The following is a 25,944-nucleotide window of genomic DNA, read 5'->3' on the forward strand; positions in this document are numbered from 1 at the left end:
ATATATATATATATATATATATTTACAAAAAAATTTAAAGTATTAGTTATATCTCTCTTATTAAATATAAAAAAATAATAAACATTCAAAATAGACACCTTGAATTTTGATATAAGGTGTTTTGGAAACGTATCAACGAGATGGTTATAGTACTATATAGTACTATTAAAAAAATGGTTATTAATACTATTAAAAAAAAAATGTATTAAGATTTGATAATTTTTGTTCAATGTACCTGTGTGTGAATAATAATTAATTAATTAATTAAAACTAAAAACTTTGTAACACAAACTTTGTTGTCACCCTCATAAAAACAATTTATCATCCAAATTACAGTCTCAACATAAAAATTGTCGCGATAATACAATGTCGAATTTTGGCTTCCATGATGAATGTTAATTGTATATGGCGAGTTAAATCGATTTTGTTAATGTAGACGATCGTCGTCGAGAAAGCGTTATTCCATCACGTAATATTCACTTTATTTCGCTGCGACATTCTCGAGGGGAATTGTACGCAGAGAAACTTGGATCATCCGTGGCATCTAGAAATGGAAATGCTGGTGTGAGTCCGCGGAGAAGTGACCTTTATTTTACTTATTTAATTTTTTGTACAGTATTTTTATATTATAATATATTACCACACGATATTTTCTACAAAGATTTTATGTAACAGTCTCTATAATATGCAAGTTTTTATCCCGCGTTATGCAAATTTTTAGAGAGAAACGACGTGACGCATTATTTGTAAGTAACCCGATAATTATTTTAGTTGTCGGTAAGTTACTTGCTTTTACATTGCTTTTTTTCCTTCGAAACGCACCATCTCTAGAAATTAGCATTCTTTGCCTTTCTAGGATTTAAGAAAACGGATAAAGCTTTGCGAAATAGAACCGATTAATTTATTATTTCTATCTTATATTCACCGCGCGTTTTCCTTATTCGAGAATTTGTACATTTTTTAGCTTCTAAGATATTGTCTGAAATATATCGCCCTTATTTTTCGAAGTGTTTAAGAAATACACTATAAACAACTCTCCAGACAACGCATTGCGGATAAACAATTTTTTTTTATTACTTTTTCTTTTCATTATCTATTTTATTATTTTTTCTTTTCAATTATTTGTTTATGCAATCCTTTCACGAGTTTCGTATTTGTCTTTGTCTTTTTGTTCGACGAGGATTTTAATTACCGAGCAAAAATCCGATCTGGATTCCGACAAGCAATATACTAATATAAATTTCTTGGAGTGAAATTTCATTCCAAAAAAAGAAAATTATCATTCTTTTTCAAAAGTAGTTGTATTTTTACTCTCTTGCAGTGAGATTTCACCCCAAGAAATTCCAAGTGTATTTAATGGCGACTCCATACGATCATTTCCATCTCATTGTCAGTCCGGATGTCACTACATTATCGTTACATTATCACGCGAATTAGGAGAAACTGTGTGAAATTGCGCTCAAACGGGCTGACTGATGTGTCTCTCTCTCTCTCGCCGGACAAGGTGAGAGAGGAAAGGAACCTTCGAGCTTATCGCTCGCTCGGACTGGCTAGCAGATCCGTTGCGCTCGTGATAAACACAGCGTAATTTTAGTGTGTGAGCGCCGTAGTATTATTAAACCGGTATACCGCACCGGCGTGATTCTTAGATTTTGGACCATTTGGCAAAGTGACACGACGCGATTTCGAGATCGATCGATCTCGTCGGGACTCGTTGCTGGTATTCGCACGAAGCGTTACATTCGAGATGATCGAATGCGCAAAAACGCGCTCTTTTAGTTCCTACCTTTCTAAATTGTCAAGTTGAAGGTGCTTGGAAAATTTAAAACGTGCCTAAATTCGATATATTTCAAGGTTACTAATTAAAACTGCATGAAAGAGAGCAGAAATTTTTAGCTCCTACATTGCAAATCCAAATGTTAAAAAGAAATGACTTCGATATATATATGTAATTTAAATAAGATAAAAGAAGTTATAGGGACTTTGACAAAATAAATCAATAAAAGTAAATGCTTTTAAAAGTCAACACAGGATATTAGTACGTAAATAATTTATTCTATACAACACATTCAATTGATAAAAGTATACGTTTAAAGTATACTGATCTAGAATTTATGTATGTAATTTAATTTTATTCGACACGAATTTTAAACAAATTGGATAAAGTGATTCTTACAGATTTTTTGTCATCAAAAATGAATCCGTAATTAAATTTGTTTTATCAAGTTTTTGAGAAAATTGAATTTAAAAGTACTGAAAAGTGGCATCTTTTTGATATTTTTGAGTTGAAGTATTTAAAAAAATATGACGTGATAGAGCTATATTATATACTGATTCGTTTTTAGCGACAAAAAATCTGTAAGAATTTTTTTGTCACACTCGGTTTCTAGATAAAAAGTTTAAATTTGTCGGATAGTGTTTTTTTTGTGTAAAAATGAACTATCGTGTACTATACATACCAAAATAAATTTACATATTTAAATAATATTGTTTTCATGTAGTACAATATTATTTTTATACGGAAAATCTAACTAAATCACACATATGTATAAAAATAATTTTAATTCACTTGGATTTGCAGTGTACTTATAAAGAAATCACGCAAAGTATTCAATTTTAATAAAATTTTGTGTACTGACATAAGTGAAAGAATTTATAATAGAAAACATCAGCAAATAAATATTTTAAGACATGAAATCTCATGTATAAAATAGTTTTCAAAATTATGTTTTAAAAATATTATTGACGTAGGTACATAGAGATAATTTTACTATGAAATTTTTGTATCAGACATTTTTTATATTTCAATTTTGTTCATATCAATTATTCATTATATCTCGAATAGCTTTTGAGATATAATGAAAAAAGCTGAAAACTATACTTATATATTTTGAGGATTTCATCATTAAAAACTGTTTATTTACCATTACTGAGATATTTTCTAAATTTATCTATTTATGTAAGTTATAAATATACAAAGTTTTATTAAAATAAAAATTTAACACTTTGTGAGGTTCTCTCGTTAGTGTAACATTATTTAGGATATTAAATCCTATTTGAAGAACAATCGGTAATTTTATTATAATAAAATTTATCGTATCGATCTAAAAATTATAATTAAAAAAATTAATTGTAAGGTTGTCATTTTGACAGCATTAAATTATTATAAATTATTATAAATTAAAATAACATAATTTGGAAATTATTACGCGAAATTTGTCACTAATCGAATCGATATATACTTATGCACTTTTACGATTAAGGCAACGAACAATCCCGACGACTGGCAAGAAGTCTCGCATGCACTCGAGTGTCCGAAAATTCGAAGGATAGGATGTTCGTACGAATACATCGCGATAACAAACGCAAATCTGTCTCCCGCGTGTTTGTCTCCTCGATGGCGCGCAATTTTTGGACCTCGTGTTTTTTGTAGAATTTTATACTGCATACCCACGGTAAAAGAGCATGCAACGAGTGACCTCATCGTTTCTATGAATTTTGATACTACACCGTGCTGTGCGAAATCCGCGATCTAGTCGCATTTTAGATGTTTGAACTACGACCTGTCGTCGCCGACGAGGAGATTGATATTCGAAGGACAGTCCCAAAATCGGCGCGATTATTTAATCCAACGCATTACGCATAAAATGCGATGTTAATTTCTCACAAGCCGAATCATGAAATTCGAAATGACTACACAGGGTGTTTACTACAATTTTGTAAAAAGATTCCTGCGAATTCTTGGATTTTTCAGATATTTGCAAAAAGAAAAATTAATTATTAAATTGTAGTCAAAATTCGAGATAAGATTAAAGAACGTTTCAATTCAATTTTGAAATAAATTGGAGTGCAAATGGCACAAACAAACTATACTGTACAAATTATATATCTACTGTAAATTAGTAGAACATAGAAATTTCATGAGACCACATTTATAAAAATAAGAAAAGATCAAAGGAACAATATTCTCAGAAAGAAACAGAATTTAAAAGTAAAATTCCAAAAATGTTCCTGATAAAATTCCATAAAAATCTCTTATCTTTGAGAGTAAAAAAAGTCCCTGAAAATTCCAGATTTTCCAGGTTTTTCTATAGGTAAACATCCTGCGACAAAATACTCGATTAATAGCTGCCGCAAGTCAAGTAAATGTATATCAAGTATTCTAATGTATATATTAATACATAAATATGTTGTGACATTCGAGACTCTTGGGGTTCCAGTATGGCCCCTCGAGTCTTCATTAAAAAATTTAATTTTCGGCTTCGACAGCACCGCGAGATTCTTCCGCCTCGGGCACCGTACGGGTGCTGAGATTACGGTGATCAGGATTTAAAGATCGATCGATCGATCAGCCGATCGACGACTAGACCGAGGTTTTGATATCCGCTTTTCATTCTTTGTGTGTACACTACTGTCCCGCGTATAACTCCAGCGTTTATAATTTTCTACGAAGCACAGAGATATAGAAGATGAGGAGAAGGACGAAGGGAGGAGGCGGCGGTAGCTTCGGAGGCGTATATAGAAAAGACTGTTCCCGACAATTTTATAAGGATGTAAAAAAAAAAAGCGTCGCACATCAAAGCGAAGCGTTCGATGAGTATTAAAAAGTGAGGGAGATAGGCTCTCCGTATCCCAGGGTCGGCATAGCCGAGACAAAAAGCGACGTGAAAATGTAGAATTTATACAAATGCGCGATGAACGATACTCATCACTTAATCCAACAGTGGTATTATCGGGTATATTCTCTGACACCTCTCGCGAAATAATTAAACTTTCTGAATTAAATCCGACTTTTTTTATAATGCATTTATGAATCATAGTCAGATTTTATAAATTGTAATCAGATAGTTCACACAGGAAGAATAATTATGCTCACTCACAGTAGAAAACATTTTGTACTCGTGTTAAAATCGATCCTAGATAAAATTTGTGTTGAATTTCTAATATATCCAAGTGTTAATTTAATGTAATGTTATTTAATATTAAATTGTTATTTCATATTAAATTGATATTTTTAACATTTCTTGTGTCAAAGTAACACAATTATTTATGAGTAGATAAATTATTATAAAAGTTAATTTTAGAAGAAAATACTTCCGCAATTTGTTTACAAATTGTGTCAGTGTCATTTTTTTGGTGTTAATTTTTTATATATAATTTGCTACTTCCTAATATACTCATCTTATATTAAATTAACACATTGAGTTAATCATTTATGACATTTAAAATGTATTAAAATCTTCCTACTGTTTTGAAAATTAACCAACCTAACGTTAATATATTAATTTTCTTTTCTTATATTATTATTATGTTGTAATTTATTTTTTTAAAATATTTTTATTATTAATTTTAATAACTTCTTTTTTTTTGATTACACAAAAAAGATAGATGTGGTCTAATTTTTTACAACGCGATATCACTGTCGGATTAATTGTAACATTTAAACCGAGGCGATTCTTTCAACATGGAAAGGCAAGCCTCGAAAAAGGGTGGAGACAACACTAGGCGTATCTTGACACCCCTCGCTGTATTATATGCATTTATTCGCGCAGACCTAACAATCGGATATCTTTACATTGACAGCTGTAGTTATTAACTGATTATACTTGATATAACGATGACTAGAGAAGAAGTTGATATTATATATTAAATATAGTATATTGAGATCTTTAAGGAGCCAACGTGTTATCGAGAGAGCATATTACATATTTTAATATATAATATTGAGTTGTTGAGAGCCGCAACATACCGCAAAGCTGCCAGATATATATTCGCCTAAGCCGCAGCGTTGCGCGATTTATAATAATTGCGTGACAAAACGACATAATTATATTATTATGTTATTAATAGGACGTGCGATTGGACGGAACTTTGCATGCCCCTTAATGCCTGAAAATTACTTGCGATATAAGAGTCAATTCTAAAAGGTGTAGGTACGAATTGAAAGAGCATACTAAGAGAAAAGTTTTTATTTGGGACTCTAATTACATGTTAATTACGGTTATTGCTAATAATGTTAGTATATTAATATATGTATGAATCTATAACAAATATATATAATTGACACAGGAAATGATCATAAATTATAGTTGTTATCAATAAAATGGTTGCGATTAGTATAACTTAAGTATAATTTATAGTCATTTGTTGGAAGAATCAGATAGCCATATAAAATATAGTTTGTGGGGATAACATGTAGTTATAGTCACAAAAATTGAAAACTTAATCTTCTCTCACAATCAGTGCGGAGCATACGGAGCACAATCAGTGGGCAGTAAGGGGTTGATAAAAAGCGACAGGGTGTTTAAAAAGTCACGCTGCAACCGGAAGGGTATCGATTTGTTGTCACGTCTACTTTCCGGCTGTACTGACCGATTATCCTACAACTGGCATTAAAATGGAAAGGTTGGGACTCGATAATGGGATTTAATGACCGTTCGCGGGGTGTTCAAAAATATATCTTACAACAGGAACCGAATTGTTGTGTCGCATGTGTTTCCTGGTTATATCAATCGCCGTATCATTGAATACATGGAGAAAAATGTAAAGTAATATACGGTAGAATTCTAGTAAATTTTACGGAATCGACAGATCCATAAAGGAAGATCTATATAGGAACAGGTATACTTTTGTAAAATTTACTTTTCTGGTAAATAAGCGAGCCATATGTAAGGTACTGTTTATATTTTGTAAAGTAAATCTATAAATTACCATACATCTCAGTAGAATTTAAACGGAGAAAAATATCTGGTTGAATTATTTAGAATTCTGGTTAGAATGGAAAGAGAGAGACGAATCAAAATTTTCTGGTTAAATCTGCTAGAATTCTAGTATAATCGGAATGTGATTAATATGATCAGAATTTTCTGGTCCATTTTTAATCAGACAGTTTCCTCAATGTACCTTAACAACGTATTTTTTATCCGATAAAATTTACTTTATTGCGCGATAAAAAATACAAGTATATAAAGTCTTGAGAGTTGCAATCTTGAGAATATATGTACAATAGTATGGTTTACTTTACCGTAAAGTAATAATCGAATGGATTTACTATGTAATTTTTACTTTATACTTCTGTTATTTTTATTTTACTAGTTTTGTAAGGTAAAAAATTACTCAATCATTTTTCTCCGTGCACCCCCGGGCGGCGGCACGAGAGACGGCAGGGAAGAGAGTCCGGAGAATGGATTTTTAATAATTGCTCGTTTATCTCGCCGATGCGTTTCGTCCGAGAAAAGATCCGATTGTTGGGCCTCGCGCGGCACAGCAGGTGCTCACTTATAGCACGTAAAATCATCATGTTTGTACAAACCGTTCACAAGGATGACACTCCTTTCATTCTCGGTCCACAGTGCGATAATCGTTCGAGTTTTATGCGACGTAGGAATCGTACGAGTCTCTCACTTTGCATTTCTTATTACGGCTTATACGGGGTAGACGACCCACCTTTGCTATAAATCCTTCGCGAAAAACTTGTAGTATAAATTTATAATGAAAACACATAAAAACACTAAAGAATTTTTATCTACCTTCTTAACAATCAACTATTTTTAATGTCGTATACCTTCTTGGACACTTCGGACACCCCGTATAAAGTCCTCGACGGAACTTTGTTTCGCGATCATTTGTCATTATCTTTGTATTTATGCGAAAGACTACAATTGTTATCACAAGAATGCACAATTTATTCACGTATGTTGTACACATAATCGCTCTATCTTCGATAATTCTATCGACCGTAGATATTTATATCGCGACTCAACCTATGATTCCGATAGGGAAGAAGATGATCCACTTTTATACGCTCCTCTCTCGATATGGTTAAACTTTAATAATCGATTTCTTTCTTGGCTAAAAAGCGGAATCGATACACCTCATGCACCATTCTTTCTCTCAACTTTTACATTGATTTAATAATATTAATGAATTTAATAATGCATATTATAAATTAATATTATTAATTAATATTATTAATTTAATAATAAATATGTTAAATTAATATTATTAATTTAATAATAAAATTATCTCTTTTTTTCTGTTTGTCACATTACTCGATATATTTTCAGTGAGGGTGCATTACATAGTAATTAAATTTTATAAATTGCTAGAGTAAATTAAATCGAATCGCAGTAATGATTGTCAATCGACGATATTCGCCGTCACCGAAATTATTTCAAAACGTATAACGATTATGTAATTGACAATTCTACATAATATTCATTCGCGATAGCTCCAATTTCTTCCCTAAGTTCGCCCATTGATTTGACCGATCCGGAACGCCAGTATTTATTCCCGAGTTTATTTCTCGCGATCATACGGCCTTACGTATCGACTCGATCGACTGCTAATTCGTACGCTCTGCTATTTCTGCTAATTCTAACGGAGAGGAGGAGAGGTTGAAGTTGAACACCGCGCTGATCCCGATTTCCGACATCTCGAAATAACGACCTAACTAATTAAGCCGAATGGCCGAAGACACGATTATCCGTCGCGTCGAACTCCGACACCTGACGCTTTTTTGTTTTTACGAAATACATGCAGAAACCGGAGATCTCGTGGAGCTCCACCCTGAAAAAAATCCGTCGTGTCGGCCTAAAAACGGAAGGCCACTATTCGGTAAACTCGGCGAGGACCTTTCCTTTCCTCCAAGAGAAGGTTCTCTACAATCTAAAAAAATAAAAGAGTGTGAATTTAACGTCATAAATGTTGAGTATAATTCTTACTGTGTTGATGCAAATGATGAGGATTTTTTATCATGAATTTTAAACCATGGTTTAATTCACATTCATAATGTTAAATCCACGTCGTATCAAAACCAATACAGCGGGAATTACATAAACATCGCACATGGTATAAATTCACATATTTTTTAGAGTGTATCGAACGGTTTTTTATCCAAACGCGCTATTTTTCACGACATATGCATCGAGCCGTGTCATAGGCCGGAATTCATAGTCGTAAATAATTTTTAATCTTTGATTGAGAGCACAATTAATTACAAATTCATAGTTCGATAAATAATTTACAGATCTCTGTTTTACGAATCTGTGTTTAAAAATCTGTTAGTATTTACGGTTTATAATTTTTGATTTTCAATTATGAAGTCAAACAATCGTAGATTTTCATAGAAATCCTTTGATCATAGTTAATAACGGGAGTTTTTCTGTTTAACATTCTATTTAACCTCAGATATATAATTATTTAAAAATATCTGCAAAATATAATAATTATTTAATGATTTATTGTAGATACTGTAATCATCATATGATTAAAGATGCATTAGACGAAGAAGGAGATGACAATATGTTAAATAATCGTAAAAAATGCTTTATGTACAGAGCTTATCATCTATATATAAATAAATAACGCCTAAAATCTACCATTCATCAATGATCGTCGAAATATCAAGTATTTCATAAACGTTTTATAAATTAAAGAATATTTGAAGACTATGAATCCTTGTAAAAATTGAAATATAGATTGACGAATAATAAGAAATTTGTAAAATTGTGATTATTCGTCAATCAATGATCGACTATGAACACCGGTCATCATTTCCAATTAATTCATCCCACGCATTCACCGATCGCTGTCACAATCACTGGCGGTTTGAAAAGACTGATAGCGTTAAAGAAAAAAGAAAAAAAAAAGAAAAAGAAAGGATGAATCCCGTGCGTTCATCATCGTTTCTCCCTAAAGTCTCGGAACAAGGACTCGGGGAATCACAATCGTCGTAATTTCGGTGAGTTATCTCAATTTCTGGTGCTACAAACGACGGGAAAAATTATTGTCGTTTTTCGTAACCGTTCCACATAGACGCAGAGATCGCTCTTCACAACGTGAAAATTAATCTGATCTCGCGGAGATTATATCGATTTCGATCCCCGCTTAGCGAGTGAAAAAAACAGACAGGCAGGATGAAGGACCGAATATATATCGTTTTGTACCCCACAAAAATTCTTACGCGACGCGTCGAAAGCAGAGTCCTAGATAAATCAGAGATTCGTCACAGAAGAGTATGGTTTTGATTAGCTGTCTATAAAACCTAGAGTATCATATTCTGATGATCTGGTTGACTATTGTAAATAAAAAACTACAATGGCGCTGTAATCATATGATTAAGACAGCCAATCAGTATCTAGGTATATCAGATCTGTTCGAGTTGCTTGGAAAACTTTGCACTTAAAATGAGATAAATATATTTAAGCGTTGAAAAGAGAGGAAAGCGAAGATGCTGAGTGCAAAATGTCCTAGCAACGCAAACAAATCTATTAAGTATTTATAAATGGCGGCGGACTAACATAATCTAGAGCTTTATATTTATAAGAGTATCGCAAATTACCGCCACGTTTGACCTAATAACTATATCATATTAAGAACTACTAAGCGCTTGTTATGATGATAGATTTAGATAAAAAATGGAGATCGAAATGAACCAATAAGAAAACGCGGAGGGAAAGCAGCCAAAGAAAAATCGTTGTTATCGGTATACTCCAGATAAAAGCAATGCGATACTCTTATAAATATAGAGTTCGAAACCTAACTTCAAGCAATGTTTTGATATACGTTTAGGTTTTCAGTACTGGTAATGTATATTGAAACGATCTTAATATCAAATCTCTGATTATCTACAAGTCTGTTATTTTCGAAAAGTTCTGAACTAGTTCTGAACTAGTGCAGTAAGTTAGAGTGAAATAAACTATATCTGTTTCTCACTGTAATTTATAGCACGAATGTACACTAGTTCAAAATTTACAATGGGAAAAGAAACCAAAAAAAAAAAAAAAGGAAAAGCTTGCTGGCCTCAACCAGTGCTTCATCATTGGTACACTTTTACGAAACGCGCGCGATCGATGATCGACGACGATCCACGGCGCCGCCGCTCAGAAACTATATTGTACTTCCCTACTTGGAAACGTCGAATTATTATCCGGGGAGTGGGGAGGGGGTGAAATCCCGCCGTCGTTTTAATTAAGAAGAGGAAAGGAATCGCGAGACGGGGATGACTTACAAGTGCCATGGATCAACGATCCACTCGACGAGGCCGTCTATAAACTCGAACAGGGAATGAGAAGAGGGAGAGGAGGAAGGGGGCAGAAATAAAGAAAGGGGAAAAAAAGTAAAAAAAAAATCATACTCACGCATACCATTACACACATGTAACACGCGCATTAACGAATAGGAAAATGATAGTCTACTGTGCTGCATACGTATTTAAATTAACATGGAGCATTTAAATAAGCATGGGTGTGCATCTTAGATGTATTAGAGAACCTCCACCACTATCACCACCACTACCATTACCACCACAATCACCATCACGCGTTTAGTGTTAATTATGAAACGTTACAGAGCGATGATGGCAGGGGATGCGAAGGGAGAGGATTAATCGCGCGTGTGACGATTAGGATCTTCCATAGCTGTAGATTTTGTGTTATGTACACCGCCGTCCAAAAAGAATCTGTTCAACGAGTTATTGTTGTTATTTAATTAATTGTTATTGAAAGAGATGAGGATTGAAACGCGCGAGAAGAAAAAATTCTTCGCCTTAAATAACTTGATCTAAATATTAAAAAACTTATTCATGAATATCTGAAAATTTTACTATCTTGAAAATTTCTTAATTTAAAAATTTAAGAAATTTCTTGATTAAACGATTAAAAATTTCTTAATTATTAATATAATTAAAGATTTCTTAATTATTAAGAATTTCTTAATTTCTGAATTGGTTAAAAGTTACGAGTGTGAGAATATCAGATTCTAAAATTTAACGATTGCAGGTCGAGGAAATTTGAGGATTTCAAAAATCCTAGGCGAAAGAATTTTAAAAAATCCTAATTATATTTATAACATATTGTGTATTGATTCTTGTATAAGAAAATAATACGATTCTTTTTAGACGCATATGATATTTGTTAACGATAATTTCGAGCACTTTAGTTGACGTAAGTGTACAGTCATGTGTTCCGTAGTTCTTGTATAATAATGAATATATTTCTTAGGATCCCATTAAGAAGACGATGTTGTCTCCTGATTATCGATAAGTTTTCAGACGCCACAATCAGGACGCTCGATCGTCAACAATCGCTCTCATTATTCGATCTCCAGCGCGAACTGCTGGCGCAACTTTGCACCTCTGATAACGAAGCGCGAAAGTCTTCACCGTAAAGAATACAATAGAAAAAAACATGGTCAAGCGAACCTCTCCCTTTCATCCCTCGGAAAAAAAACTCATTGGGGATAAAGATCGTCGCTTTCATTTAACTCACATGTGTTTCACACGCGATTCAATTGCGAGTGCGGTTCTCACTGACGGACTGTATGTATGTATAATTTTTAAGATGGTTACAAAGAAGGCAGCGTATTGTCATATTATTTCGACGTTGTATTATGTATTGTTTATATCTCTCGAAAGAGTACCACGTATATACAATAATAATTATAATAAAGATCGACTAGTGTATTTCGAATCCGACTGAAAACAATTAAAGAATTAAATTGCGCTGACACGTGCGTTGTGTCTTTTCATTCTTCGAATCCTTTTCTCCAATCTCCCCACATTGTATATTATTAATTCTTCATAGGCAGTTTAAGTCTTTTTTTACCTGAATGAAAATTTTACTTTCAAATTTTTTGACATAAGTTTCAATTTTTATTAAATTATGGTACGTGAAAGAATAGAAAACATTTTCAGCTCTCAGATAAAATAAAATGTAGCGTAAAATAATTTAAAAAAAATATTGCCATGGACTTGTGTGTTTAAATAATTAAGGCTCGTTACAGAAATATATATTTTTGTTGAATCAGAAACCGAAGGGACGCGTAGTTCAAGGGATTAAAGCTCCTAACGGGCGCGTAATCGCATTTTTTGACTTTTCGTCCCTTCGATTGCGATTTTATTGCGTGTCTGAAAGAGTACGCCTCGTCGCCGAGATAACGAGATTCGCGTGCGAGATTCGCCAGTCGCGCGCTTTTTGCACGAAAAAAGGGAGAGGTGGAGGTGAAAAAAGAGGAAAAACGAAAGAACGTAAGGGCAGATGCGCGCGGTTTTATTCCATAAAAGGCGAACTCACACGGAACGAAACCCGGTTCAGCGCGGGGCTAATTGTTAATTAAGACGTGGATTGCCGTGCGGATTGACAATTTGCAATTGTAAAATCCGTTCCTCGCGCGTAATCTCGTTCGCGTATCGCCCGAGCGAATCTCGCTCGCACGTTTCCAATCGCATCGAAATTGTTTCGCAAGTGCCGTTTCCACACGTGGAAAAACGAATTTCGAAGAAAAGTTTCAACGAAGTGTGGCCGGACTGACAGTCGGAGCTACGAGGTTTCGTAAAAAACTTCGAGGACGTCCTAACGTGAGTTGAAAAAAATTTACGATAAAATTCATTTACTGGATTAAAAACCGCAATAAATGTATGTATCACGCGCGCGCAAACAGAATATAATTTAATTTCAACTTTTGTTTAAATCTCTCGTCTTCTTTTAATTCTTCAAATTCGCAGAATATAAAAAGAGTAAATTAAACAATTAATTAAGATGCAAGATTATTATTAAAATTAATCTTATATTAGAGAACCTAAGTTCTTGTCAAAAATGTGATGTCCCTTTCTACATATATCTTGATATGGATCTACAATTTTGAGACTCATTGCAGTCATTTTAGATTATGACATTAGAAACAAATATGTGAAGAAAATTCTTGGCGAATTATATTTAAATGTGAGTATTTTCATTAATAAAACGTTTGCAATCGATAAAATAGATTGGTAAACTACTCGTATATTTACTGAAAACTCCCCCTGTGTAATTCCAGTAATCAATAATAACGTATATTTATAATTGAATTACACTTAACCAGAAGACAAAACAAGCTACATAACAATTTTCTCGTTTCTGACGTCATATGATACGTATAATAAATGTATATTTAATACTTCAGCCATCGCATTAATGCCCATTTCTATTAATGTATCTTAATCTCGGTTCAACTTATTTTTTATTTTTTTCTAGTTCTAAGAATTATTTAGAAAAGGATAAATTTGTATTGGTAGAAATGGACATAAGAAGCAGATCAGTTTTTAAAAAATAATTCAAACTAAATGAGAAAATTTTTATTTGAACTATAAAATTAATTTGTTAACTGTAACTATATTGATTTATTTATGTGTAGGTGTGCTGAACCGTTTCATATGTATAATATTTAACGTAACATTCATTTTTACATGAAAGTATACATTTTTAATTCGTCACTTTTTGCAGAGATTATACACCTAATACATTCTTATTTGCCCGACTTATTTCCCTCCGATATATAAAATTATATTTTTTTAGCAGACACATTTTTTCTGAATAAATATTTTCCTAAAGCGAGCATAAACGATCTTCTCGCGTAATTTCTTCCCAAGAAGAAAAGATTCTGCGTCGTTCGGGTATAGGTTGCGAAGTATAAGAAATAATATGAAGTAGGTCAATCGTATTTTAAGTCGACGAAGTCTATACACTTCGATGAGCGGGGCCAGCTGCAACCCGAGATAAGAGGCGTCGCCCACGTCACGTTCCCCATGAAACGGAAAAGCGGAAAATTTACCCCATAATTCCTACGAACTTAAAATCTCTTTTTTTCTTTATTTTCTTTATATAAATTTTGCGCGCTCATGCGGCACGATAGCGATATTAATTAATTGGTTCTTCTTTATAAACTCTCTCTCTCTCTCTCTCTCTCTCTCTCTCTCTTCTTTCCCTTCGATTACAATTTAAAACATTGTATCTTTAAACTGTTATTTTTAATCGTCTTTCTATCTCCTCCTAAATCGAATTTTTATTTTTTTTTTTGTTTCGTTATGGAGATGAAACTAAACAAGAGTGACAAGTTTTTTTTAGTATTAAGAGATCATCTAGATCTCCAATAAAAGTTCCGGGAGTTTCTGTGGGTAGGAAATCGAATGAGAGAGCGATAGAGATAAAGAGAGAAGTGGGTTAAACACTCGGGAAATAATCCACTTTCTATTGCGCCAAACCGATTCGATCGAAACCAATCGGCAACCCGCATCGATGGGCACTGATTTTCGTTTCACACCCCTGTGAACCCGTTGCCATTCCACCCCCATACGAGGCGAATGCGAGAGGGGAGCTTGGCTCGCTGGAGCAGCAGGTAAGGACTGCGTCCCAGTTTTACGCTGGCCATCAGGGACTACTAGTGCCATCGGAATACACAATAATAGTAATCGTTGCGTTAAAAAAGAAAGATTTAATTTGCAACAAATCTAGCGTGATACACATTTAACATTTATCTCGATTTCAACCCATCTTTGAAACAACAAAGCGAGCCGTAACTCAATTTTGAAGTTAACAGATTAATTGGGTCATTGTATTGCAAATAATTAATTATAAATTAGTCAGATTTTATATTACAAGATTGATATTAATTAACCACACATATATCAATTCGTTAAGCCAATAAGAATAAAGATCTACGTAAGAAAGGAAAAGCAAATCGTTAATTCTTTTGAAATATTCACAAAGTCATCAAGTTTTCGTTATGACGAATACGAGTGGCAACACGATCGTCGCGGATTCTTCGAAAAAATCCGTGGACTTCGCGCGGAAGGAGCTGAGCGCGATATTGGACAAAATAGAAGATCTAAGACTTCCAATTAAAGCTTGGCGGATGTTTCGCGCTCGTTCGCGACTGCGACCAACGAAACTGATAAAAGTCCACACAAGGCACCTGTGGCTCTTGTTGCTGATCGCCACGTGGATTGTGGTGCAATTCGCGTGGACGTACGTTCTAGCGTATCGATATAGTAAGGTGAGATACAAATTCCACGTTGTCTATAATAATTCATCTATTTCTACAATATTTCAATGCGATATAAATACAGTTTCAGTCATAAGAATAAAGCACCGTCAACTTATTTCTTCAAAAAAGTACTGGCTGTAATAAAAGTCAAATCAGAACTAAAAATATTATACTATATAATGTTATAAAAATAAATATTATTTTTCAATAAAACTGTTTTTTAATTTATTTAATCATCAGATATAAAATGTCTGCGTCAATTTTTCGAGGTGACTTGTACTTATGGCCAAGGCTATAACTTCTTCGACGCGATTCTATATTAATCCCTCGATTAGACGTCATATAATACAGATCGCAGATTATTTTTACTTATCCAGGTAAATTAATAATCATACTTAAAGCGGCAAAAAAACAGAAGAAGTTGAGTTGAAGAAAATCGCAATTAAGAATAAAAAACCCCAATCAAAATTTAAGGAGAATTAATAATGTTTGCTAGAAATATGAATTGCGTCTTATTACGAGTCATGTTTTCGAGTTGATCGAATAACTGTGAAACATATGGTTTCAGTGTTGGATAACGACGCCCTCGTTTGTGCAAAAACTTTTCCGACCGCCACAAGACTGCTCGATCTGCCAGGATGTTCAACAGGTTGACAAACTCTCCGCCGTCGATCCAACGATCTTTGAACAACGGTACTAAAACGCGACCTACGTATTGTTAACTCAGTAATTCGTGCGGCATTCCTCCATTTCGAAACGTTGCTTAGTAACAAAAATTAATTGATTTCCAATTACAGTATGAAAATTATCCTTATTAAAAAAAAAATTAAAATTATATTTCAACCATTCATAAAAATCTAATATAATTTTTTTTTTTAGTAATCTTATTATTTACTGTAACAATATACTGATAAAGATATTTTATATCAATCCCTCAAGCATCATTTATAAAAAAAATATTTGCTTATATATGGCACTATTAATTAATTTGTTTACTTATTAATTATTGATGCTAATAATAACATTTCAAAGAATTAGGCTATTTCGTTGCTATATTAAAAAGTATTTAAAGTTGTAATTTTTATACGCAGAAAAAAAAAACGATTTTGCTGAGTATCTGAAAATTTAGTTACAGTAGAAAAAAACCTTTCAATAAATCAAAATTTTACTGTAACAAAAATTTGGTTAAAATGTTTCAAACAAAATCGTAATTTTACAAACTAAATTGTGTAGTTAGAATAAATAAATATTTTTGTTTTTTTGTAAGCCAGAAAAATTCATTTTTCAGAAACAACTAAATTTCTTATTATATAAATAAAATATTTGTTTATTGCTAAAAAATATACTTGACTAAAAAATATAATAAACAGTTCTCAAGGAATTAATTTTTTTCTATATAGAATATATCTTTAAAAATAATGTTATTGGGCTATCAAAATATGTGAGAATAATTATGTAGAAAACTAAGCAATACTGCAAAAAATTTTAACATTCTAACAATTAGCTTGAGCTATATAATTATTTTGAGGTCAATAAAATTATTTTCAGATTTGTGTCTAGCTGGATTTTTAATACTTCGGTAAAACTGTTTTTTCCGTGTAGAAGTTAATTTATCACAGTCGTTACTTGTTAAAGAACTTCCGTTTGTAATTCAATTATTCACTTTCCGCAATACGTTTAGCAATAATATATCCACACGCGAGCTTAATAATATCTCTCTACGATTGATCTCTACTTTACTTGTAATCAGCTACGCGTATTCAGGGAAGCCAGTGGTGATAAGCGACGCAATGACGAATTGGACAGCACCTTCAGTGTTCTCCTTCTCGTTTTTCAAAGCGCTCTATCACGGAGAGGAAGCAAATTGCCAGTTTTTCCCGTACAAAACGGAATTTCGAAGTTTACAGGATGTTTTCGATATGAGCGCTGATCGAGCCATGATGGAAAAAGGCACGACACCTTGGTATGTCGGATGGTACGTAAATAAGAATCGTATTTGACTTTTTGATACATAGAGGGCAGGGGGGGGGGGGACAAAAGGCATTGTCGAGTTCTGCAATCTGTTTTTCGTGGTATTTCCCGATATTTTCGGTCCAATTTTTTCCTTTCTAAGTTTTACCTCACAGTTACTAGACGAAATTAATAGATATAACGGTCCAGTAACTGCTAAAAAATACATAAAATTTCCTACCAAAGATTCTAACAAGTTTAAGTTCTACATAATTATTTTAATGGTCTAAACATAATTATTTTCAAATCTGTATTTGTAAAAAAATTATGTATCAACGGAATTATTTGACTCAAAAGTAATCTTGTTAATTCAGCAACAGTATTAATGTGAAACAAATAAAATTTTATTGAAACAAGAGTATAACATATTTGTCTCATTAATAGTGTTATTAAATTAACAAAAATTATTTTCATCAAAATAATACTGTTGATATAACATAATTTTTTATTGTTAATTCTTTTAGATATACCTCATCAATCCCCTTTTTTCCGTGTATATAATCTTTAAACAAACCTCGATAATTGTTTTTCATTCTAATTTAAAATTATCGAAATAATTTATTAATATTATATAATATACCATAATAATATAAGACTTTAAAGATTATGAATCGACAAACGAAATGAGCAGAGGACGTCGTAAGAGTCATACAAAATAAATTTTTAAAACGATAGATAAAACGTAACTGTCATATATAATAAAATATCATCTTACATAATTCTGAATTATACATTAATAAAACAAAAACAAAAATGATTACAAAATTACAATACTATTTAACGTTCACATTAGATTTTTCCAATTAACGAATAACTTTCAATTATCATGATGTTACTTCTGAGGATAGCTCAATCCGAGAGCCGAAACGTTAAGTAGTATTGTAATTTTGTAATCATTTTTGTTTTTGTTTTATTAATGTATAATTCAGAATTATGTAAGATGATATTTTATTATATATGACAGTTACGTTTTATCTATCGTTTTAAAAATTTATTTTGTATGACTCTTACGACGTCCTTTGCTCATTTCGTTTATTGTTTATATAAAGAGTCCTTTATTAATTTTCTTATTATTAATTATGAATCGAATAGATGCATCCATTTTTATTTTCACATTTTTGCATTTCACCCGAAGATAAAGCTAATAAAGTAAACGTGACAATGATTTTTCGGTATAGAATCAGTATGCTAATAAAATTTTTTCGAGAGATATTTCTTAAAGAATAAAAAATAATATAAAAATGGGAATTATTACGAGAAATTTAAATAACAATTTTTTCAAATTAGTAGTGAATTAATAATGAATTTTTTATGAGCTTGTTACGATCGATATAAACGAACGCTTGTCATTTTTAAGCAATTTCATAACAATTATTAATTTCATTATCGGAAAACCGTTCGCAACAACATTAAAATAATCGCGAACGAAATAAATCAGTCGCGCAAATGTAAAATATGGATACGCTCACCGATCGACGCACTGCTGCTGTTGCCGCATTCCTCCGCAGAGCGCGTCCTGCAAGCATAATTATCGAAAATATAGAATATCAATTAAAAATTGCCGTGCGGACGACGAATAAATAACATTTTACTCGGACAATTCGTAATTGTCATTTTTCCGTTGTTCAGTTCACCGAGAGGCGAAATGCGAGACGAATGCCAAAGCGAGTCGCCAATTATTATCGCGCGACGGCGCATCGAATCATCACGGGCAAATTAAACAAACAACTCATGTACGAGCCGGTAATAAATGAATCTGCTCGCCGATCGCGATTGCTATTTTTTTTTTCAGACCAGCACGTATGTACTTAATTAACGAGATGACATTAGCGCTCCTCGCTTTTCGCAACAATCTCTAAACAATCGCTCGACACTCGCGGTAGTTCGACATTTCGACGAATTTAATTAATGAGTAAAGTCTAGTAAAATATAATAAAATTACGGCTAATTAACGCGATATGATAACGTCCGTTTATTCTTTACGCTCCCGCAACGGTGAATTTTTAATTAGGTAAAACGTGGGGCCTCAATATTGTCGAAATCTGACAAGTCTATTACAATAATGTAATGATCGCCGATACTTTTCTCGGCATTGCCGATTTTGCATCCTCATTTTATGCGATATTTAACGACAAAAACCCAGTTTAGATAATTCAAAATTCGCATCAGATATCAGAACCAAATTCTACTTATGACTTTATGTTGATTATTTTGAAATGTATATTTAATATATATATATATATATAGAGAGAGAGAGAGAGAGAGCATTTTAATAATAATAATAATAGCTTTATTGAAAAGTACAATGTTAACAAAGAACATATAATACAAATGTAGTAAATTAAACCTCAAAAGGCATTAGCAATAATTCCTGCTTTTTGGTCTAACCTTAACATAACGCACATATAAATAAATAAATAAAATAAAAACGCACAACAGGTTTACACCAAGAATGCAAAAATAGAGCAAAGAGGGGTAGAGCTAGTATTTATAATAAATATGCATAGAGACAGAGGAGAGTACAAATTACATTTAGGGGAAAGACAATGCAACGAGAAGCGGAACTAATAGATGTAAAGTATACACATGTAATACAGAAACTTATAAAAATGTATATAGAAAGAAGCAGCAGTTCGGAAGGAAGAAAAAGAGGAAGAGAGGAACGGATATTACTAGGCAAAAGATTGAAATATTTCACACCTGCGTAAGAAGAAACAGCTTGATATTTAGATTTTTTAAACATGGCTGGAGACACTACCACGTCTCCTGATGTACGATGGAGAAAATATGAGAGTAAGGAATGAAAATGTCTAATAGGAGTTGTATCGAATAAAATTCTTGGTTTAGATGCAGATTATTTCCAAGATGTAATGAGAACCGTGACGATCAACTTTAAACATCGCAAACAGCACAAGTACAGAATAAAATGTTGATAAATGTTAAGCCACCCAGAAGCTTGAAACAATAGTGTCAGATGATCGAACTTTCTCGCCGTTCACAAAACGAAAACATAAATTTATATGTATTTTATATAAAAATAATTTAATTTATAAATAAAATGTATTTAAAGTATATTTTATAAAAAAAATGTATTTCCTGATTCTTGAAATATTTGTTGGATTTCAGACCACGTTAAATTATAAATAAATAAATATAAATTTTAGGGTAAAAATAAAATTTTATCCTGAAATCTGAAACAAATTATGTTATACCTATATTGTCTAAAATGGGTTCAATTTTGTAAACATGACGAAACGAAGATTTTTAATATACATAACATTAATTACAACATTAATTTCGCAGTTTAGATCAAGAAATCAACTACAATAAATAACCGCGGCAAATGTAAAGAAATGCGATTGTAATCATTAATGATTATTATGAAGGTCAATCTCGCCCAAAGATGATCGATCGTGAAAATTCCATTGTATGAGTAATGCTGCAATCGCACGGAGTTCACTTGACGAAACTGTCGAGACACTGTAATGATTGTTTAATATTTCCCAAATAAATCGTGTGAGGTGTCAACGATCTAAATATTCTAAATAATTCCTCACAACGACATTGATAAACTGAACGACCACTTTACGGTTTGCAGTTTAGAATTCTGAGTACAATTCTAATTACGATCTTATACATCATGTATTTCAATATTTATATTTTAATATACATTTCACATGTGTAAAATATATATCAAAATATACAGCTCTGACTAAAAATAACGCATTTATATTTTTTCAGTCTACAATTCTTTTACCTGCATTATTATTGTATATCGACATTATTATATATTTTATGTACATATGAATTTAAAAAATTCATGAAACAGAATATAATTTATAGCAATAATTCTATAATGTTATAAATTAATTTTTGAATTAAAATTTAAAATAGTGATTAATAAATATGCTTAATTGTTTACCTCAGGAATTTTCTAATTATTGCGCAATCCTACGATAACTTCACGCCGATGCTTCCATGGAACGTAATCTTTTCTCGCGATCGTCACGTGGTTATGGGAAAATTTTCACTAGACACTGTGCGATCGCTTAACAATCAATCGTTGTTTCGATTGACCGGAAAATCCACCGAGAAATTCGCGCTCCAGTAAATGGATCAATCGGTCGAGAGGCCGGAATCCGGACGATTCCGAAACGGGCGGCGAGCTTCGCGACTAAACAGCCATAAACCCGTCGTTCGCGGATATATACGTACATATCTATTGACGGAGCTATCGATCGCGACGATATATGGTAATTGACGTGCACACGCAATTAACTGGCTGGTTGCTAAATTCCCGATTCATGTGTTCGACGCGACTCCGACGCGAGAAAGAGAGAGAAAGACGCGCGCAAACCGCAATCGCGCCAACGCAACGCTCCGACTGCTCTGAAGCTAGGCACGGAGAGGGGTACAAGCGTGACGAGGGTGAGCGAATCAAAACAAAACACGAGCGCGCGCCTACATTCAGGGAATCGGAAAACGTAAACTTGCAAAATATGTAGTAGCGCGCGGGACAATATTTTTGAGAGAAAGCATTTATCCATACAATATATGTATATTTTCCCCTCTACGCTATTAATATTTAAATATTTGCTACGCTAAATGAACCATCGATCTTTTGTTCTTCCTTGACTGTTATAATTGAAAAAGTGGAAAGCGGATTATTTCACCAATAACGATTCTAACGGTATTATTAACTTATCTCCGTTTTATTTTATAGCGCGATTGATGTTATTAAATTTATTCACTTCTTTCTTCTTCCTTCTTATAAATAGATAAAACAAAAAGTATTTTATTAATGATAATTTTCGCAATGTAATATATTATTTCTTTATGTCTAGTATGCTGCTCGATTAATGGAATATTAGATGAAAGAGAAATTATTAGAAAATGATTAGAGATATATCCTTACTGATATTATTCCTTCTCTCGGTTCTCATAAATGACAAAAGGGGAAATCATTATCTTATGTCCAGAGTCTACCACATTAATATAACATTAGATTAAGAAGAAATAATTAGAAAATAAATGACATTTAAAAACCTGCACAAACAGCTGATGACGTTGTAATTAATAAGGAGTACTTTATTCTTATTTTTCATTTAGAGAACTTATGAATGGTTTCTCTATAAAATAAAATTAATTACTTTTACCTGTTATTTAAAATATTTAAAAATGAAGAATGAAAGAATTATTATATTAAAATTAATTCAAATTACGTATATATTTTTCTGCAAATAAGAGAAGAAAAATAAACCTGAAAAACTACGTTTGAGGATCTATATATATATATATATATATATCTTGTGTGTTTACGTATACTAACCGACGAGTATTTTCATGGCTTCCGACATTTCGTCGAATCATTAATGTTGGTGTACAATACGATTTCACTAACAAGCTTAGAAGAAGAATATTACATTTCCAATGTCATGCCGATAGAGGAACTATCGATAGAGGATCTCGACGAGATCAATCGATAAGTTTCCTATTTCCGAAAAAATCGATACAACCATCAAAGAGGAAAAAATAATATCTTCATTTTTCCTCTAATTACTTTCTTTTTCTTATAATGCCTTCTCACTATTTCTTTTTTCTTAGGAGCAACTGCGATGAGAAAATTGGCGTAATATTGAGGGAGCATTATCAGAGACCGTATTTTCTTCCCGCTACCGCCGAAAGCAAGAAAACGGATTGGATTTTTATGGGAAGCAATGGCTATGGCGCACCGATGCACGTAGGTTTTATTCAAAATTATATGAAGTTTCTACGAAATAACTATTGTACAACATTGTTCAAAAAACGATGACTGAAAATTATTTATTAACATTAAATACATAATAAATTTCAATGAAGGTTGATTAATAATATTACGTTAATTCAATCTCTTTAACTTTTCCTTTTCCTTTCGTTACCTTAATTTTAAAATATATTTCTGAACCACTTGTATTTATGTAAATATATTGTATATTGTACGAACAGCCATCATTAATCGTATATTTTGAAAATATAAAATTTTTCCAAGGTGGACGATGTGGATTATCCTTCCTGGCAGGCGCAGATAAAGGGTGAAAAATTGTGGATTTTAGATCCGCCGAGAGAGTGTCACTACACATGCAAGAGGCTGGAAGTGATTGTGCATACCGGAGAGATAAGTGAGAGCTAAACGATATATGCCAATAAATAATAATCGAATTAATTGCAAAATTAATTACTTTCCTCGTTTAGCGTTAAATGTGGCCTTCTGATCAATAGTTACATTCAATGTGTCCGAATTGAGTATTGCTCAGTCACATTTAACGCTAAAATGCAGGGCATGCGGATATTATTTATATTCTTGAATTAGAGAAAAAATATTATTTCATTTAACAGTGTTTAAAATAAAATCATTGATTCAATTTTTTTCTCAAAAGTATATAAAGAAACTTCAGAAAAAACGTATCCAGAGATAATTGCAGTAACTAATAAAATTACGTTTTAAATTACTTTTATCACACATTATAATACGTTTTTTTTTATTTTTTGCATTATTCTGATACATTATAATTTTTAATTACAGTCGTCTTGGATACGAATCGATGGTACCACCAAACAAAAATCATTTCCGACGACATGAGCATTACTATCGGAGCTGAATATGATTGAAGCGAGTAAATTTCGAAAGCTAATTTAATTATACGACAGATTTATTATGTATAATGAGAATAATTGACAAAGAATTTGTTATAAAAAAGTTCCTGTGTGCAAACATACAGAATAATAAAATATGATAAGAATAAAATGCACTGCACATTTAATCATTATTCATAGAATATGTCACCACAGTTGATCGGAAGCGCAATAATTTTGCAACATTATATGGTTAATTATTTATTCTACCTTAATATTATGTCATTTAATCTGTTGAATATTTAAAAAATAAAAGAAGTTAATGCTGGTATAAATATATAGATAAAAATATAAACTGAAGAATAAAATATGAAAGGCTTAGAAAGAAGTATGTTTAATATTTTATTATTATTAGTACATAAAAATTTTACCATTATTAAAGTATTTCATAACTAAAATAGAACTCAAAAATTTTACTTACATTTTGTAATCAATTGTATTATTTCAATTCATTTTCTTTTTAGATGAAAATAATTAAATTTTTTAGAATAAATAAAAAATTATTCAAACCGTTTCCATTTTCGTAAATTACGTAATTATATTTTGAAGATGATATTTGTTTAATAGAAAAAAAACCAATCTATTTCTAAAGTTGTTCTTTAAAACTAAATGACTCAATCGAATCTTATTGCTTTTTAATGAAATTATTAAAAGAACAATTTTACCAAAGTATCTAAAAATTTAGATAGATTTGAAAATAATTTCAAGCACCAAAATAATTATGTAGAACGCTTAAATTAGTTGCTGAAATATCAAAACTTTTTGCAGCACTGCTCATTATGCTTGTACGTCTTACATTATATTAACAATATGGTATATTTTATTTATTTAAAAAATTATATAGCGAAATTATTAATAAATCTTTATTGAGAAATATATTATGTATTAAATGTTAATGAATAATTTTTACAGTCATTATTTTTTGTTACAATACCTTCAGATCTGTATCCCGTTTATACATTTTTAAATACTTCACGAAATCGTTCTTTTTGTGTACTTTCAACTCGAACGAAACGGGCTCGACCAAGGTAACCCTATGCTCGGTTAGCCACCGATACGCTCGTCCCCTGTGACGTATGTCCACGAACGTGGTCGCGTGTTAAGTTTTACGATTCCCGTGTATGTGTGTGCGTGTGCTAATCACGCGCGAGGTAAGTAAGGAGGAAATGGCCCCCGCACACGGCACGGGCCCCTCATGCAGATGGTGAGCAAGACGGGAGTCGCACCTGGCGGCAGGTGAGCTCTTACCGTGGGGGCTACCTCCATTACGGGAGGAAAGGGAGGGAGGATTCGAAGGGGATTCCCCATTTGACTACCCTGTCAGTGTCCTAAACGTAACTCGGCCTGTGTCGTCTTATGTATGGGATCATATGTTAGTCACTGACTGGCATTATTAAAAGAAAAGAAAGAGAGAGAGAGAGAGAGAGAGAGAGAGAGAGAGAGAGAGAGAGAGAGAGAGAG

General features: G+C 32.4%; 1 protein-coding gene across 1 annotated transcript; it reads left to right on the forward strand.

Annotated features, from left to right (window-relative positions):
- Positions 1-15,540: 15,540 nt before the first annotated feature.
- LOC108771898 (uncharacterized) lies at positions 15,541-24,459 on the forward strand. The gene is made up of 6 exons (XM_018537304.1): positions 15,541-15,810; positions 16,370-16,494; positions 17,552-17,776; positions 23,416-23,551; positions 23,840-23,969; positions 24,374-24,459. Exons 1-6 carry the CDS (start codon positions 15,541-15,543, stop codon positions 24,457-24,459), a joined length of 972 nt encoding a protein of 323 aa, XP_018392806.1.
- Positions 24,460-25,944: the final 1,485 nt, after the last annotated feature.

This window comes from Cyphomyrmex costatus, unplaced genomic scaffold (assembly GCF_001594065.2).
Source record: "Cyphomyrmex costatus isolate MS0001 unplaced genomic scaffold, Ccosl1.0 scaffold17, whole genome shotgun sequence".
Taxonomy (NCBI): Eukaryota; Metazoa; Arthropoda; class Insecta; order Hymenoptera; family Formicidae; genus Cyphomyrmex; species Cyphomyrmex costatus.

Bases quoted from the DNA above. Each gene is read 5' to 3' on its own strand.
- LOC108771898 (XM_018537304.1), top strand. From the start codon at position 15,541: ATGACGAATACGAGTGGCAACACGATCGTCGCGGATTCTTCGAAAAAA. The intron at 15,811-16,369 runs GTGAGATACAAA...ATATGGTTTCAG, and splicing joins TAGCGTATCGATATAGTAAG to TGTTGGATAACGACGCCCTC. The intron at 16,495-17,551 runs GTACTAAAACGC...ACTTGTAATCAG, and splicing joins CCAACGATCTTTGAACAACG to CTACGCGTATTCAGGGAAGC.